At 35.2% G+C, this 18386-nt stretch overlaps 1 protein-coding gene and 1 non-coding gene across 3 annotated transcripts; one reads left to right on the top strand and one right to left on the bottom strand.

Annotated features, from left to right (window-relative positions):
* Positions 1-926: 926 nt before the first annotated feature.
* On the bottom strand, positions 927-998 carry TRNAQ-CUG. The gene has a single exon. It is a non-coding gene; the product is annotated as a tRNA-Gln (tRNA).
* A 182-nt stretch (positions 999-1180) lies between these two features.
* On the top strand, positions 1181-18371 carry LOC117912093 (pyridine nucleotide-disulfide oxidoreductase domain-containing protein 2-like). Of its 2 annotated transcripts, none has more exons than XM_034826559.1 (16): positions 1181-1510; positions 1683-1844; positions 2796-2975; positions 3188-3245; positions 4239-4289; positions 4917-4999; positions 5667-5754; positions 5892-5933; positions 6018-6092; positions 6237-6305; positions 8376-8491; positions 9124-9236; positions 16743-16822; positions 17130-17250; positions 17970-18036; positions 18124-18371. In XM_034826559.1, the coding sequence occupies exons 1-16, from the start codon at positions 1254-1256 to the stop codon at positions 18257-18259; spliced, it is 1698 nt and encodes a 565-aa protein (XP_034682450.1). In that variant the 5' UTR covers positions 1181-1253; the 3' UTR covers positions 18260-18371. The 2 variants fall into 2 exon arrangements, with proteins under 2 accessions (XP_034682450.1, XP_034682451.1); XM_034826560.1 differs by having other exon boundaries at positions 1418-1600.
* Positions 18372-18386: the final 15 nt, after the last annotated feature.

Raw genomic sequence — 18386 nt, 5'->3', positions numbered from 1 at the left:
TTTTACATAACATTAAAATGAAAATAAAATATTAATTCTCATTTTCAATTCCCACATACCAAACACGTCCCTATTGTTATTATTTGTTATACCATTATTTAAATTGTCCGTCGGCCATTCATTAGACCATAAAAGTATCATAGAGGAAGATTGGGAAAATAGAAAAAAAATTTAAAATTTCCTTACAATGTTAAAAAGGGTAAAAATATGAATTTTAAATGGGAAAAAAGGCATATGACTTCTAAATTATATTAATTTTGTATCTTTATAATTCGTGGAGAGAATTATAGTAAATGCACCATATATAAACTAAAAATTAATATGGATAGCTATTTCGTCATCCATAAATTCTCCTAATTCTTAGCAAAATTTAAGGGAAAATGTAAGCGGAAGAAAATATAAAGAAAAAGTAGAAAAAGAAATGAAGAAAAAAAATAGATTAAAAGTCTATAAATTATTTTTATTTCATATTTTAAAGTTATTTTACTTATTTTAACTCAACCATATAAAAATTAAATAATTTTAAAATACATAAAATTTTAACTAATTTTAATTATATTTGATTTTTCTTGATATTTTTTATAAGACAATCAAAAATAAAAAAAATATTTTTTCTTTATTTTATTTATTTATTTTTTCTTTCCTTTGTATTTTTCCAGAACGAAAAATAACTTAAAAATATCACATTATGATTTATGGAAAATTATGTGGTCAACTATAAATTTGTCTATAAATTTTTATTCAATGAAAAATGATTATGAAGTAGAATAGCTATAAATTTAATTAAAAGATTTATAATATCCACTTTATATTATAAATACATTCTTAGTTATATAGTCTACTATTCTATTGGTTTTGATATAAAAGGAATGAAAGACATAAAACGAAATAAAATGTAAAAGGAAGGAATGGCAAAATAAAATAAAAGGTCCCACCGAGATTTGAACTCGGGTTACTGGATTCAGAGTCCAATGTCCTTACCACTAGACCATGGGACCATTCATGTTACAGTTGGCCTGAAATAATATATAATATATATAGAAAACTATGTATATATACACGTGTATATTTTAATTAATAATTTGTGTTTTGAACGTTGACGTGGATGGAATGATGGAGAAGAGAAGGGACTTGCTTTGTCGAGTCATTGACTTCAAACCTGGGAGGGGGTGGGATCCACCAACAGTCGTTGCCTGCTGCCTGAAATTGCCAAACCAGAAGAAGCTCGGTGACGCAGCTATAATCACAAAGAAATGTGGCGAAGGTGTTTCAGTAGCAACATCAACTCCACGCGCACATTGAAGGAGAAGAAATGGGACGCGCTGGTGATCGGCGCCGGCCACAACGGCCTCACAGCCGCTGCTTACTTGGCTCGCTCTGGCCTCTCCGTTGCCGTTCTCGAGCGTCGCCACATCATCGGCGGTGCTGCCATCACTGAAGAACTCGTTCCTGGCTTTAAGTTCTCCCGCTGCAGCTACGTCCAGAGCCTCCTCCGCCCCTCCATCATCAAGTGCCTCCCACACTCCTCTCAGAGTTTTAATATTCATGTCCCTAGATTGATTATCTGTCGCTCTTTACAACGAGACTAATCTTTCTCGATGTAAATCTTCATTGTTAATTTTGTTTTTGTTTTTGTTTTTTTGTTTTTGTTTTTTTGTTTTTAATGGAATTTGGGATTGAAGGGACTTGGAGTTGGCAAAACATGGGTTGAAGTTGTTGAAGATGAAAGCGGCTACGTTCACACCCTGTGTTGATGGTCGCTATCTTCTTTTGACTTATAATCAGAAGCAAAATTATAAGGAGATTTCCAGGTTCTCGAAACGAGATGCAGATGCTTTTCCAAGGTCCCATTCTTATCCTACTCATCTTTCTGATAAAAATTATTTATGCATTTAGATGCTTGTTCTAAGATTTCTTGTTATTCTATCCGCGAAACCTGAACAAATTCATGTTAGGACTGTTTTAAACTCCGATCAGTGTGAAGAAGATGCATGAGGAACTCATAAGATTATGTTTGTTTGATTGAAATTGGAGTTGAAGCAATTCTATCCATTGTTTGCTTGGTTTTTATGTCAGTGGACTTTGAATTGAATTTATCCCTGGAGTCTACCAAAAGGAAAAAGAAAACAGCAACATTTCAATTTGCAAATTCCATATAATTAAAATTCCAAATCAAATCAAATTCTTGGCAAGCAAGCATGATCTTTGCATGTCCTTAAACCATTTCAAGATTTTGTTTGTAGGAAAACTAATGAATAAATTTGCTGAGGTGGTGATTAACAGTCATTATGGATTGGAAATTTCTTATTTAAGGTATGTTTTGAGAAGCTCTTAAGAATACAGGGAGAGAGGGTCAGTGGTTACTCTTGATGGTCTAAGAGGGCTTGGTGATAAACCTTTGATGTAAGTAGTAGGATGGGATTCAAACACATCAAGTATATAACCACAAGATACCCTCAGGCATTAAGCACAATATCAGCAATGATACCCCATTTAAATAAAACAGTACTGTTGCAAGCCTAAAACTTTGACAATCTCATATTATGAATGTTTTAGTTATTTGAGTTCTTTAATTTCATGTTTAAATTGTCCTTCCTTTAATTTTTAGCAAATCAAAATAGCATTCCTAGAACATTAGCTTTTCAGCTCCTTCAAAGTTTTGAAGATATGCTCCTTGCCTCCAAGCCTAGTTTATTTCAATTACAAATCTATCGTCTCTACTAATGATTTTTAGCACCATGAGTTTGTTATGACTGATTTTTATTTCTTTTCATGCATTGTTTTTCAATTTATAGATATGAAAGTCAACTAATTAAATTCTGTGAAGTCATGGATTTTCTTTTGGATTCACTTACTCCCGAAACATTAAATCATGATTCATCTTTTACTGATCGGCTGAGAGACAAGTTGAACAAGTCAGTTTTTTGGGGTCGTTTTCTGCATCAGGCTCTCTCACTGGGGCAGAAAGATTTGGTGTAAGTACTCCTTTTCCCAATCATAAGCAGGGCCATTTTTGTGGGATTCCATTCTATTGATTTTTATTGATGGAAGCATGGAACTCACAAACTGATAAAACAGACACAAACATCCTCTTATAATACCATGTCAATTCCTCTCTTGAATAACTTATGGCTGAGTATTTGTAGTTACTTACTCTTTCTTAACAACTCACAATTTATTTTGACAGGGACTTTGTGGACCTTCTGTTGTCCCCAACTTCAAAGGTTTTGAACAACTGGTTTGAGGTTGTCATATTATCTTAATCATTTGTTTAATCATAGACTTACATTGTTTTTGTTGCTAGGTTGAGATGTTGGATATTTGGAATAGCATTGGCAACGAAGTCTCCTTGGCTGCTAGTTGCTTGGGTCTGTGGTTTTGTAAACTACTTCAACATTTAAGACAATCTAATTATAGTTCATCGAGAAAACTGAACTTGTGTTTAGCAGCATGGAATTGGGATTCTGGCATTAGTATTAGTATTCCTGGTTCCAATTCCACTGTTTGGTTGCTTAAAACATAATTGAGTTTTAGACTTATATACCCCAAATCCACAAAATCCATTTGGTAGCATACAGTGAGATTTTGTCCAGATCAAATCCACCTTCTTTTGCAACCAAATGCTGTTAATGTTCAATTTCTTTCCAGATTACTCAAATTTAACTTTTTTTATGTATGCAGTTATTGCTTTCTAGATTATTCAAAATTATGGGTTTGAATGAAAATTTAATAATTAATTTTTACTGAATGGTAGTTTCTAGCTCTTCTCATTGCTAATAGTTGCTCATTCTACCGCTTTTCCTTTATGTTAAAACTTTGTCTGTTATCTTAGTTTCTTCTCATTCATTAAATTTTACTTGGTGTTTTGTAGCAGGTTTTTAAGAGTTCTAATTCTATTTACTTTATTTTGTGTGTACCCTTTATTTTCCTCTAATTTGAGTTAAATTTCAATCAAGCTGGACCTCATCTGCCTTTTATGAACTTAAATATCCATACCTTGCAATGCCATTTCATGATGTATTAATATGCTGCTTCTGCGACACTTCTCCTAATCTTTTGGTAGATTGAAACTGCTATCTTTAAGTGTTGATTGTTTATGCTGAAACTTTTCATGCACTCCCTTAGAAAGTTGATTTTTGCAATTTTTTCAAAACAGGTGTTCCTGTGTTACAATTAGTAAAATTTTAATTTTATTTTATTTGCAAAATAGTGTTTTCCATTTATTTTTCTATTTACAGACAGATGTGCTGAAGGCAACACTTGCGGGGGATGCTATCATTGGGAGTATGGTAGGACTTCTACTCTAATCGAACTCTGAAAATTTGTATGTTACAATTTCCAGCTTGATCCCTTCTGTGTGGCAGTAACTCAAAACTCATATTGTGAGAACATGCATTATTAGCTTCAGGGGCATTTCTAGGAATCTTCAACAAAGATTTGAGAAGTTAAAAATAGCATTTATTTCATGATATAAATGAATATCTAAGGCAAGGTAGATTTTAATTTTCAGTTCCTCATTTGAAATGAAAATTTCATTAATAAAAACAAGGGTTTTAAAAACAGCAGTCTCTTTGCATAATGAGAACTACATAATATAAGCATATGCTGCACTTAACTAATTTGGATTGGAATTTGGAAATGAATATTCACTCTTTTGATGAAGTTGGGTGGGACACTAGTATTTAAATGGATAAAAAACAAGATCTTGCTACAAACCTTGCTGATTGAAACAACATGGGAATCATAACCCCACCTTTAAGCATGAAAATTACTGTTATTGATATGATACACAATATTTTTATGGTTTAGTACTAGATTTGTATGATGGGGCTAATGATTATTTGATTGAATTCAGACTTTTTGGCTTTTGAAGAAATAATATTTAATTACTTGGTCTTTTCTATCTTATCTTACAGGCAAGCATCCATGCACCTGGAAGTGGATATGTTCTGCTGCATCATGTAATGGGCAATACTGATGGTGAACGTAATGTTTGGTCGTAAGTATCTCCACTTTGAAATTTATGTAGAAGATGATTATTTGGGCTGTTGTCCATGCCACTCAACTTTTAGCAAGTTCAGAATGTTCTACCCCACCACAATTTCTATGGACTATCACATTCTTCTATGAGAAAGATGTATGACTTAATATGACTACTGTGGAATCTATAAACTACATTACGAAATATTGGTTATAGAGAATGGAAGGGACAATAACATAAAATATCTGACCTCAAGGCTTGCTTTTGCAATTAAGAACCTGAAAATTGCAATATCTTCAGCCATTAGTTTACTTCTGGTTTGGTAGATCGTCTCATGATTACTTCTCAACCAGATGATATAACTCACAAGCAATCTTAACAACTCAAGGAAGAACTGGGGCATTATGCTGTTGGGTTGATGTAACCTTTTTAACACTAACATAATATTTTCCCTGGAGTGTGTGCACTGTCACTATTGGGACCGCTTCTTGTGTAATACCAATTCATATAACATGATTACTGTGGCATGATGATTTTCAGAATATATTATCTCCTTGCTTGGCAGACATTGATATCAAATTCTAGCTGGCATTTTTTGTTTCTTTTTTTATTCCCATTTTATAAGTTGTCTCAATTTTATGTTTCTTAGAGTTAGTTGGGCAATGGGTTAATATTTTTTTTGTAGGCATGTTGAAGGTGGCATGGGTTCAGTATCATCAGCTATAAGTAAGGCTGCTAGGGAGGCTGGGGCACATATTGTGACAAATGCAGAGGTGGTTTATTTTAATCAGTCCACTATCCTGATATGGCAAATTTCTGCTCATGAAGAAACAAAATGCATCTTTTTTCTGGAAGTTTGGTATCTGGAGTTGTTCTCTCTTGACTTGTGACTGTTCATCCTGTTGTTTAGGTTTCACAGTTGATGATTGAAGACTCTGGTGTTGTAAATGGGGTTAGTTCAGACTATGGTTGCTCCCACTGAGTTGAAGTTCTATTAAAATATTTAGACATATTTTTTATCATGATAAATATCTAGGTACTACTGGAGGATGGGACACAGGTGTATTCTTCTGTTGTTTTGTCAAATGCAACCCCTTATAAGACTTTCATGGTAAGAAGTTCAATGTTATTAAACCTTTGGGACGATATTAATCCATTAAAAAGAGATTTTTTATGATATATGTAAATGAAAAAGGAAAAGGCAGATGAGTTATGGGGATTTTTTTAATCAAAAGCTATGATTTTTCTGATTCAGGAATTAGTGCCTCAAAATGTTCTTCCAGATGATTTTTTTCATGCTATTAAGAACATCGACTACAAATCTGTAAGATCCCTCCATTGGCAACTTTCTTTTATCGATACATAGCAAGTTCTAGACATATATTTCTTATTGTTCATTCAGAATTTCTGGTCCTTTTCTGTTTCTTCTTCTTCTTCTTTTTAAAAAAAATTATATATATGTATATATATATATATATATATATATATATATTTGGAACTTCTCTTATCTTATGAAGTAGCATGAATATGCAAGTTGAAATTTCATTTGAACTATCGAAGAAGTCAATCCATAACAAGTGATTTGACAAAAGGTTGGGAGACCATTGATGCATCATGTTGAATAGGGGAATCTTTTCTGAATTGAGTCTCTAAGTAGATGCCAGATCAGAGGTGATGGTTTGATTGTGGCAACAATGTGAAGCTGTATCTGAAGTATTTATTTTCATTCTGATTGATGTTTCTCATCTACTCTCCATTACTCTAAGTTCTTGATTAGCAAATCTAGTTTCCTTAATTTAATTTTGATTTATTAATACATTGGACAAAACCTTCAACTTGTTAGCTTGAGGGATAGAGGAGGAAAGAGGAAATGGATAGGCACAAGATTAATCCACCAAATGTCTTATTATTCTTGGAGGACATTTTGAGAGTAAAATCTTCACTAACCTATCAAGTATCTTGACATTACACATGATAGGAGATTCTACCAGACAAATTTTTCATTGGGTTGACCATTTATTGAAAATCCAAGAATAAGACATATTGTCAAAAATTGTAGAAAAGGTGGCAACTAATAAGTTAGGGCTTGCATTTGGATATTACCAAAATTAGTGATAGAAGACAGGCTTACTCCTTGTGATTTCAACTTCATTTACTTTAACTTGTTTTTAGACCTTGTTATCTCCTCTCCACCTTCTTAGAACCTTAACTTCCGCCGCAATCTCACTGATCTAGAAATTGAAAACCTTGAAAGACTCATGTCTTCACTCACTCCCTTACACTTGTCTCCATCTACCGCAGAATCAAGAGCTTGGTCTTTATCCTCTTCAAGTTTACTCTCAATAAATTTTTATTTTCTTACCCTTGTCCAATTTATCAAATTCAATCCCGTTCTTCCTAGTCAAATTTTTGTGGAAATCAAAAGCTCCATTAAAGGTCAAGGCCTTTGCTTGGTTAGTGGTGCACAAGAAAGTAAACTCCAATGACATGCTATAGTTGAGATGACCTTACAAGTTCCTTAGTCCTCATTGGTGCATCTTATGCATAGGAAGTGGAGAATCAATTGACCATATCTTTCTACATTGCCTATTAACATTTGGGCTTTGACACAACTTTTTTAGTCTAAGCCAAGATGGATTGGGTTCTGCCTAGGAGTATATGTGACATGATGACCATCTGATTTAAAGATTTAGGGAGTTCCATTAGAGGCAAGGCCCTTTGGCAAACTGCTTGCATCATTATGCTTTGGATTGTGTGACAAGAGAGAAAGCGTTAGGACCTTTGAGAAGTGGAGAATGGAAGAGATGTTGTAGGATCTACTTCACTTCTATTCCACCTTGTGGGCTTCTTGTACTATCGCCTTTAGAGGCATTCCACTTAATGTTATTCAACTTAGTTGGCTTTTGGTTTGTAATTCAAAGGGGATGGGTAAAAAAGATAAGAGTTGAGTCCAGTTTTGAGGAGATGTAATCTTTGTGTATCCTTAAGTGGCCTATACCCTTGTGTACAATTCTCTTTCTATGGTGGAGATGTTTAGTTTTACTTTGATTAGTATTCTATATTTTGTGGGGAGGACCTCTCATCTTTCTAGTGTATTTTTTTCATAATTAATATATCTTTTGTTTCTTATTAAAAAAAGAAAAAATAATTCAGTCCTATCATTAAATTTTAGAATTTGAACTAGTGATGCTAACCTGAGCAATGAATGCCCTTATATTTGATTCTAACTGGAATTCATTATCTCATGATTCACATATAACTATATTTATTTAAAGAAATAACTTTAAGGGTGTGGATATTTGGGTGGAGCAAAGGGAAAAAACATGGGGTTGACTGAGAGAGAATTAGAGTTTCTGTCTTGTGTGGTAACTCAAAACTAGCTGAGTTGTAACAGGGAACCACAAAAATTAATGTAGCTGTTGATAAATTGCCTGAGTTCCAGTGTTACAAGTTCAACCATCCAGAAGCAGGTCCTCACCATACAGCTACCATTCACATTGGTACTGACAGGTATGTTCATATGCTCCTAAGCCCTCTAGCTCTCTCTCTCCCTCTCTCTCTCTCTCTCTCTCTATCTATCTATCTATCTATCTATCTTTCTCTCTCTCTCTCTAGAAGGTTGGTGGTGTTCCTTTTATCCTATAAGCTTTTCACTTGGTCCTCCATGGTCTAGGTATGACTTCTTTAGTCTTGACCTTGAAGTATTGCACTGCTCATGCAAGCACAGTTAGGAGGGAATGGTGCATTTGGGTGATAGATGGCCAAAAGCCTTTGTTAGCTCTCTTAACCTTTTTTTTTTCTCAAGTAGATTGGAAAGACGGACATGAAATACATACTTGTTTCTGTTTATGCTATTACTATCAATTTAGATCACATTTTAAACATATGATTTTTTTTTTTTTTTTGATAAGCTAACATATGGTTTACCTCACCTTCTTGTATAATTGTTACCAGTTTGTTATTTATTGCTGGGGTATTGTATTCAAATTGATTAGCAGTGTTGCTTAACCTAGAAATTTAGGAGTTAAACCATTTTCTAGTTTCCAATTATTAGGTCCTGTGCTGTTTCATGAAACCCTGTTTGACATCCATGATGATGGCACTACTACACCTGCTTACATTTCTTCTGTTGCTATTTTAAGTATGGAGGAGATTGGCTTAGCTTGTCAAGATGCTTGGAATGGCCTATCATCACGGAGGCCCGTTATTGAGATGACAATTCCTTCTTCATTGGACAAAACTATTTCTCCTCCTGGTACTATGAACTGTATCTGCCTGATGCATTTATATATTTTCTAATATCATTTGAGGTATGTTATTAGGTTAATGTCTTTTTTATTACTATTGTGAAAGGATGTATGATGGGGGAAAGCCTTTTAAAGTTTATTCAAGGAAGAAAGGGAAGACCTAAGTAAACTTTAAGTAGGATTAATATTAATTAGAATTGAATAGGGATTGGTATTTGTTGGAGTCTAATTAGGATTAGCTAGTTGAGTTATAATATAATTAGAATTTGAGTCATGATAGGTTATTAGAGTCCTAGTAGACTTTGGATTTCTTAGAGAAGCCTATAAATAAGCTAATCAATATAAATCAAAGGAATGAATTTTGATGAATAATATTATACTTTCTTTCATTGCAAGGTTGCAATCCTCAATGGTGAGACTTCATTGATTTTCTTCTAGGTGAGACTCCTAGAATGCCTTAGTGAGACTCTAAGGTTTTCCATCTCTTCTTCATTGTTTCTTCTTTCTCTCTATTTCTTATCTTATAATTTTCTCTACCATAAAGTTTATTCCTTGTTCCTCTCCTTACACCCTAAAAATAAAACCCTAGCCCACCTACCCTTGAGTGTAGGCAACCATCCTAGGGTTGTCCTACATCAATTTTGGTATCAGAGCCAAAATTCTTGGCTTGAAGGCATATGCAATTAAGGAGCGGAGCAACTTATGCAAGCATGAGTTCCAAAAAAACTTCTAGCAATCAAGATGCCGCTACAATACGCTTGGAGGAAATTTCAGCCACACAACAATCCATCAAGATGCTATAATACAACTAAATAGCAAACTTGATGAGATCATGAAGTTATTAGAAAAGAGCCAAGAAAACGACCAATTGAAGAGGAGATCGCAAGTCATCAATTTAGACAATCGCCAAATCGATCACGCGAAGAATAAGACAATTTTATGATGGGGAATCAAAGAAGGGCCAAACTTTTTGAGCTAGATGATGATGTGACAAAAAGGTACGTCTTGAAGTTGCTGAATTTTATGGAAAACTAAATCCAACAGCTTTCTTGATTGGATTATGTCAATGGAAGATTACTTTGATTGGTATGCAATGCCCGAAAATAGAAAAGTTCGTTTTGTGAAGGCAAAGTTGAAAGGAGCAGCACGTCTATGGTGGCATAACATTGAGAATCAAGCTCATAGAACTGGCCAACCGCCTATTGACACATGGGACGAAATGAAGTTGAAGATGAAGAAGCACTTTCTCCAAACTGATTATGAACAACTTATGTATACAAAATTGTTTTCCCTTAAACAAGGTCCCAAGTCCGTTGAAGAATATACAGAAGAATTCCATGAATTGAGCATTCGAAATCAAGTGCGGGAAAGTGATGCTCAACTTGCAGCCAGCTACAAAGCTGGACTTCGAATGGAGATTCAACTTGAGATGATAGCTGCACACACTTATACCGTAGATGACGTTTATCAACTAGCCCTCAAAATAGAAGAAGGCCTCAAATTCCGGGTTTCCAGGCGTCCAAGTTCACAAATTGGGAGCACTTTCTCCAACAAGACAGCAAGCAAACCTTTAAGCACATCAAACTTCAGAACTCCTAATCATGTGAATGGTGGGGGCAACACTCAACAAACTTCGAATGTGGCTTATAAGAATGGTAATAAGGGGCAAAATTCAACGAGTAATGGAGATAGAAAAGTAGACGTGACTCCTTTATGCTTTAAGTGTGGTGGGCATGGTCATTATGCTGTTGTATGCCCAACCAAAAGTTTACACTTTTGTGTTGAAGAACCAGAATCTGAATTGGAAAGTTACCCAAAGGAAGAAGAGACCTACAATGAAGATGAAGTTAGTGAAGAATTTGACTACTATGATGGTATGACGGAAGGACATAGTCTTGTAGTACGACCTTTATTAACCGTTCCAAAAGTAAAAGGAGAAGAAGATTGGCGACGTACTAGCATTTTCCAAACACGTATTTCTTGCCAAGGGAGATTATGCACCATGATCATCGATGGAGGTAGCAGTTTGAACATAGCTTCACAAGAACTTGTTGAGAAGCTAAACCTTAAAACAGAGAGACATCCAAATCCATTCAGAGTAGCATGGGTTAATGACACCTCTATCCCGGTAAGTTTTCGTTGTTTAGTGACATTCCTTTTTGGTAAGGACTTTGAAGAGTCTGTATGGTGCGAGGTCTTACCCATTAAAGTAAGTCATATTTTACTTGGAAGACCTTGGCTCTTTGATAGAAAAGTCCAACATGACGGCTATGAAAATACATATGCTCTCATACACAACGGACGTAAGAAAATCCTTCGTCCAATGAAAGAAGTCCCTCCAATTAAGAAGTCAGATGAGAATGCACAACCAAAAAAGGTACTTACTATGTGTCAATTTGAAAATGAGAGCAAGGAAACTAAAGTTATTTTTGCTTTAATGGCTCGGAAAGTGGAAGAATTTAAAGAACAAGCCAAGGAATATCCAGCAAACGCACGTAAAATCCTTGATGACTTTTCTGACTTGTGGCCTGCAGAGTTACCTAATGAACTCCCTCCTATGCGTGACATACAACATGCCATTGATTTGATTCCTGGTGCATCATTACCAAATTTACCAGCCTACAGAATGAATCCAACAGAGCATGCTGAATTGAAAAGGCAAGTTGATGAATTACTTACTAAAGGCTTTATTCGTGAAAGCCTAAGTCCTTGTGGAGTTCCTGCCCTACTAACACCAAAGAAGGATGGATCATGGCGGATGTGTGTGGATAGTCGTGCAATCAACAAAATCACAATCAAGTATCGATTTCCAATTCCAAGACTTGATGACATGCTAGATATGATGGTTGGATCAGTAATCTTCTCAAAGATTGATCTAAGAAGTGGATATCATCAAATACGTATTAGACCAGGGGATGAATGGAAGACATCTTTCAAAACTAAGGATGGATTGTATGAATGGTTAGTCATGCCATTTGGACTAACCAATGCTCCAAGTACCTTCATGCGGATTATGACGCAGGTATTAAAACCTTTTATTGGACGGTTTGTTGTTGTCTATTTTGATGATATTCTTATCTATAGTCGATCTTGTGAAGATCATGAGGAACACTTGAAGCAAGTAATGCGCACTCTTAGGCTGAAAAGTTTTACATTAATTTGAAAAAATGTACTTTCATGAGCCCTAGTGTTGTATTTCTTGGCTTTGTTGTGTCTTCTAAGGGTGTTGAAACAGATCCGGAGAAGATCAAAGCTATTGTTGATTGGCCAGTACCAACAAATATCCATGAGGTGCGAAGCTTCCATGGAATGGCTACATTCTATTGACGATTTATTCGAAATTTCAGCTCTATTATGGCCCCAATTACTGAATGCATGAAACCTGGTTTATTTATTTGGACCAAGGCAGCCAACAAGGCATTTGAAGAAATCAAATCCAAGATGGTGAACCCTCCTATCCTATGCCTACCAGACTTTGAGAAAGTATTTGAGGTGGCCTGTGATGCTTCCCATGTGGGAATTGGAGCAGTCCTTAGCCAAGAGGGACACCCTGTGGCTTTCTTTAGTGAGAAGCTCAATGGGGCAAAGAAAAATACTCCACATATGATCTTGAATTCTATGCAGTGGTGCAAGCAATTAGGCATTGGCAACATTATCTCAGTTACAAAGAATTTGTTTTGTATTCAGATCATGAAGCCTTGCGATATCTTAATTCTCAAAAGAAGCTTAACTCTCGACATGCAAAATGGAGTAGTTTTCTTCAACTGTTTACCTTTAATTTAAGGCATTGTGCAGGAATTGAAAATAAAGTAGCTGATGCCCTTAGCAGGAAGGCCCTTCTCTTAGTAAACATGTCAACCACTACAATTGGATTTGAAGAATTAAAGCATTGCTATGACAATGATGCTGATTTTGGAGATGTTTATTCCTCTCTTTTGAGTGGTTCAAAAACAACATGTAGTGATTTCCAGATTTTAGAAGGGTACTTGTTTTATAAAAATCGTTTATGCTTACCAAGGACTTCTCTACGTGATCATGTCATATGGAACTTCATGGAGGCGGAATGGGTGGACATTTTGGACGAGATAAGACCATTGCTTTGGTGGAAGATCGCTTCTTTTGGCCTAGTTTAAAGAAGGATGTTTGGAAGGTTATCAAACAATGTCGAGCATGTCAAGTAGGAAAAGGTTCAAAGCAAAATACGGGGTTATATACGCCATTACCAGTTCCTTCCAAACCTTGGGAAGACTTGAGCATGGATTTTGTACTTGGATTACCAAGGACACAACGGGGCTTTGATTCTATATTTGTTGTGGTTGATAGATTTTCCAAAATGGCACATTTTATCCCATGTAAGAAGGCTTCGGATGCTTCTTATGTTGCTGCCTTATTCTTTAATGAAGTAGTTCGATTGCATGGATTACCACAATCCATTGTTTCTGATCGCGATGTCAAGTTTATGAGCTATTTTGGAAAACCTTGTGGGCCAAGCTAGGTACTCAATTAAAATTTTCAAGTTCTTTTCAGCCTCAAACTGATGGACAAACAGAAGTTGTCAATCGCAGTCTTGGTAATCTTTTGAGATGCATTGTGAGAGATCAGTTGAGAAAGTGGGATAATATCTTACCACAAGCCGAATTTGCTTTCAATAGCTCCACTAATCGTACTACTGGGTACTCACCTTTTGAAGTGGCATATGGGCTGAAACCTAAGCAACCTGTTGATCTTATACCATTACCTACTTCTGTCCGCACCAGCCAAGATGGTGATGCATTTGCACGTCATATACGAGATATACATGAAAAGGTACGAGAAAAAATCAAAATCAGCAATGAGAACTATAAAGAGGCAGCAGATGCACATCGAAGATATATTCAGTTTCAAGAAGGTGATCTAGTGATGGTTCGTTTACGACCAGAAAGATTTCATCCGAACACATATCAAAAGCTTCAAGCTAAGAAAGCGGGTCCATTTCGGGTACTAAAGCGGTTGGGTGAGAATGCTTATTTGTTAGAGCTCCCTTCAAACTTGCATTTTAGTCCAATATTTAATGTGGAAGATTTGAATATCTACCATGGCCATCACAACGATGTAAGTGAAGAGTTGGATCGTCAATTACCACCTACTCTTAGCCCACGTCCCGAGATCGAGTATGTTCTTGATGATCAACTTATGTCTACTCGACAAGGTGGATACCAAAAATTTTTGGTGAAATGGCAAGGCAAACCACATTCTGAGAATACATGGATTACGACAACGGATTTTCAGAAGATTAACCCCGATCTTTATGAATTGCATCAAGCATCTAACTCGTCGGAGCCGAGTTCTTTCAAGCCGGGGAGAATTGATGGGGGAAAGCCTTTTAAAGTTTATTCAAGGAAGAAAGGGAAGACCTAAGTAAACTTTAAGTAGGATTAATATTAATTAGAATTGAATAGGGATTGGTATTTGTTGGAGTCTAATTAGGATTAGCTAGTTGAGTTATAATATAATTAGAATTTGAGTCATGATAGGTTATTAGAGTCCTAGTAAAATAGGTTATTAGAGTCCTAGTAAACTTTGGATTTCTTAGAGAAGCCTATAAATAGGCTAATCAATGTAAATCAAAGGAATGAATTTTGATGAATAATATTATACTTTCTTTCATTGCAAGGTTGCAATCCTCAATGGTGAGACTCCATTGATTTTCTTCTAGGTGAGACTCCTAGAATGCCTTAGTGAGACTCTAAGGTTTTCCATCTCTTCTTCATTGTTTCTTCTTTCTCTCTATTTCTTATCTTATAATTTTCTCTACCATAAAGTTTATTCCTTGTTCCTCTCCTTACACCCTAAAAATAAAACCCTAGCCCACCTACCCTTGAGTGTAGGCAACCATTCTAGGGTTGTCCTACATCAATGTAACTAGGAAAGATTATAGCTGTATATTTTTGTGATTAAGGAAAGGATTAGGGCAATCTCATAATCAAAGACATTTGATAGAATTAGGTTAGCAAAATTTATATTCTTTATACTAGGAATATTTGTATAAATATGTGGGTATGTACAGATCGAGATTAAGGAAGAAATTTATTCTCTTACCTCAAGTTCTTCATTCTACAACTATCATACATTTTGAAAGGACATAAAGCGTGTTCTCAAATAAATAAAAGACAAGCACCAAAGAGAAAGATGGAAGTGGGTGAACTTGAATTAGCAACCAATTTATTGACCTACCAACTTCTCAATCCGAAAACAGTGTTGCTTGAGCTTCCCCACTTAACTCGTTTTGCATAAAGAAAATTGTCACTAAACCGAAGGAAATTTTTGCTTTGATTTAATGATGACCCTTGAACTAAATGAGCTTATGGGCAAGCCAAAAGAAGACTATCCATAAGGCAGGCTGCCAGCATTTACTAACAACTAAAGTTTTTGAATCAAGTTGGTAGCTTAATGCTAACATATAGAAAGCCTATAAAAACACACATGGACTCTCTCCTCAGGCACAAACATGCATGGAAAGAGGAGGGGCAAGGAGGTGGGAGGGTCCAATCTCCTATTAAATGTGACATAATGTTATCTTTTATGTTTTATGGCTTATAATACTGGCTTGAGTTTATTTTTTAATTTATCATGGAAATAACATGGGAGCAATTCTGCTGTGAAACCATTTGACACTCACTATGAGCCAGATGTGCCAAAAACATTAAAGATGCTTCAATTCTTTTTTCAGTAAGATAAGCTGGATAGTCTTCTTCTCCTTTTTTTTTTTTTTTTTTTTTTCTATTTTAGATATTGAAGCCTTTCAACTCCGTAGATCATTAGTGCATGCAACAATTTGAAATAAGATTTATTTGGCTTTGAACTAAATACAAGGAACATGCCTGGAGACTTCAATTCAAAGCTATAATCTTTTGGTTTCTGCTTTCTGTGTTTACTCTGAAGAGGGCAACAATGAAATTCATATCTGTTCTAGAAACAGCGAGTTTCTGTCCAACCTGCTGTTTTGAAACAACAAAAGTAAGGAGAAAATGATGTAGTCTTGATGCTGCATTAAGGGCATTATTTACAAAAATGAGAATCTTTTCAAATCACACAATTGATCCTGTTTATTGTGTTACATGCACGCAAATCCAGGAAGTGTAAATCTACTCTGGCATCTTCTTGAGGTTTATTTTAAACAGTGTATGCTGCATCATAAATACTATGCTGAGTCATATATACATGGAATTTTCCAAGTTCAGCTTCCTTTCTCTGGTTTATTCATCTAGATTGACAGGAGAGGGTAGGGGTACAGTGTTAGATTAGCAACTTGAGGGGTTATTGTATGTATTTATGCAAACTACATAGGTTGTCCAAGCAGTTAACATTTCCCTTTGATTTTATTCATAACTTCTGCTATCATGGTTTAATGTACTTTACTGTGTTTATTTTATTATTCACACAACTTATTGGAGTATGCTAGACTAATAGATTGTGATTTCTCTGTAAAATGATAAATCCATGCATCACATCCAGAGAACCTATCCTTCTTGTAGGTAAGCATGTGGTCAGTCTATTTACCCAATACACACCCTATAATCTCACTGATGGTAGCTGGGAAGATCCTGCATACAGAGTAAGTTGGCAGTCTATCTGATGGGATTTATGTGTGTATGAATGCTCTAGGTTCTATAAATAAAAATGAACTATACATTTCCATGTGAGGTGAAACTGTAGTTAGAACTTAGAAGACAACTGAAAAGTTGGTTACAGTACACTTGGTGCTGCTCTTTGTATACATGACATGCTGTTGCAGACCCTGCAGTTTAATGCACTCTATAATTAATCATGTCTCACCTTTGTATCGATGTTTCTAATGTTCCTATGAATATGGAGTACATCCACATAAATTAAATGATAGCTTAAAGACACCCTTTTTGCAGGAATCATATGCAAAAAGGTGTTTCAACTTGATTGATGAATATGCCCCTGGCTTTAGCTCATCTGTCATTGGTTATGACATGCTGGCACCACCGGATCTTGAGAGGGTGATTGGTCTGACAGGTATTACTGCACGACCATTGAGTTCTGGATCATGAAAATAGGCTTTTCTTTCTTTTGAAATTTTCAGCTTGATTATACTGAATATTTGTAGGCAACAAGAGATGTCAAAATGTACATTGAAAATTGAAATCCTGAATATTTGTTTCCCTATAAGCACCAAAATTTAATTCTTTTGGGCATATGGACCAACCGGGTAGTTCTAGAATAATATTTTAATTTTTCTAACATGCATATTAATTATGAGAAACTTTTTTTTTATTGAAAATAGTTTGTTAAGAATTTGTTTTGAATTTTTAGAATAATTTTAAGTTGTTTTCTATTACTTTTAGAATATTCGAAGAAACAATTGAAATACAACAAATACTTTCAAAACTATTTCGCTATATATAAGTGGACAATATTTTAATGGTGACAATAAACAGAGAAAACTGTTTTTAATATTTGGATTCTCAAATAAAATTTTATTTCTGAAAACAACTTAAAACCATTTTTAAGAACTATTATTGAAAACTGTTTTACCAAATAGACCCTCTGACTTACATACTGTGCTTATAACATGTCAAATATTATCAAGTTCTTGACATGTGATAGAAAATTCCAGCATAAGTCTACTTGAGATTGCCAGATTTGATACACTGCTTTGATGTGCCACACTTGGATGTGAGAAGCATGATACATAATGAGCATTGCATATACTGATTTCTGAAGAAATTTGGCAGGGGGGAATATTTTTCATGGTGCTATGAGTTTGGATTCTCTTTTCCTGATGCGCCCTGTCAAAGGATGGTATTTCTCACCACTCATAAAAGTAGTTTTTATGCAGATCTTTAGAACTTTAATGTTGAGCAATCCTTGTTATTCCTGTGGATACAGGTCAGGTTATAGGACTCCAGTGAGAGGGCTGTATTTGTGCGGCAGTGGAACACATCCTGGTGGTGGTGTGATGGGGGCGCCTGGTCGTAACTCTGCACAAGTCGTCATTCAAGATCTTAAAAAATATTATGTATGAGGGTTGGATTTAATGAATGTTATTCTCCACAATATTTTCCATATTAGTTTCCATCTATTGGAGAGATGTGGTTGATTTTTGAAATAAATTTAGGAAGATAGCCCTTTTTTTTGTGTTTTTGGGGTTT

The sequence above is a fragment of the Vitis riparia genome, chromosome 4 (genome assembly GCF_004353265.1).
Source record: "Vitis riparia cultivar Riparia Gloire de Montpellier isolate 1030 chromosome 4, EGFV_Vit.rip_1.0, whole genome shotgun sequence".
Taxonomy (NCBI): domain Eukaryota; kingdom Viridiplantae; phylum Streptophyta; class Magnoliopsida; order Vitales; family Vitaceae; genus Vitis; species Vitis riparia.
This window is presented reverse-complemented; position numbering and strand designations above follow the sequence as displayed.

Bases quoted from the DNA above. Each gene is read 5' to 3' on its own strand.
- LOC117912093 (XM_034826559.1), top strand. From the start codon at position 1,254: ATGTGGCGAAGGTGTTTCAGTAGCAACATCAACTCCACGCGCACATTG. The intron at 8,492-9,123 runs GTATGTTCATAT...TGCTATTTTAAG, and splicing joins ATTCACATTGGTACTGACAG to TATGGAGGAGATTGGCTTAG. The intron at 16,823-17,129 runs GTAAGTTGGCAG...CCCTTTTTGCAG, and splicing joins GGGAAGATCCTGCATACAGA to GAATCATATGCAAAAAGGTG.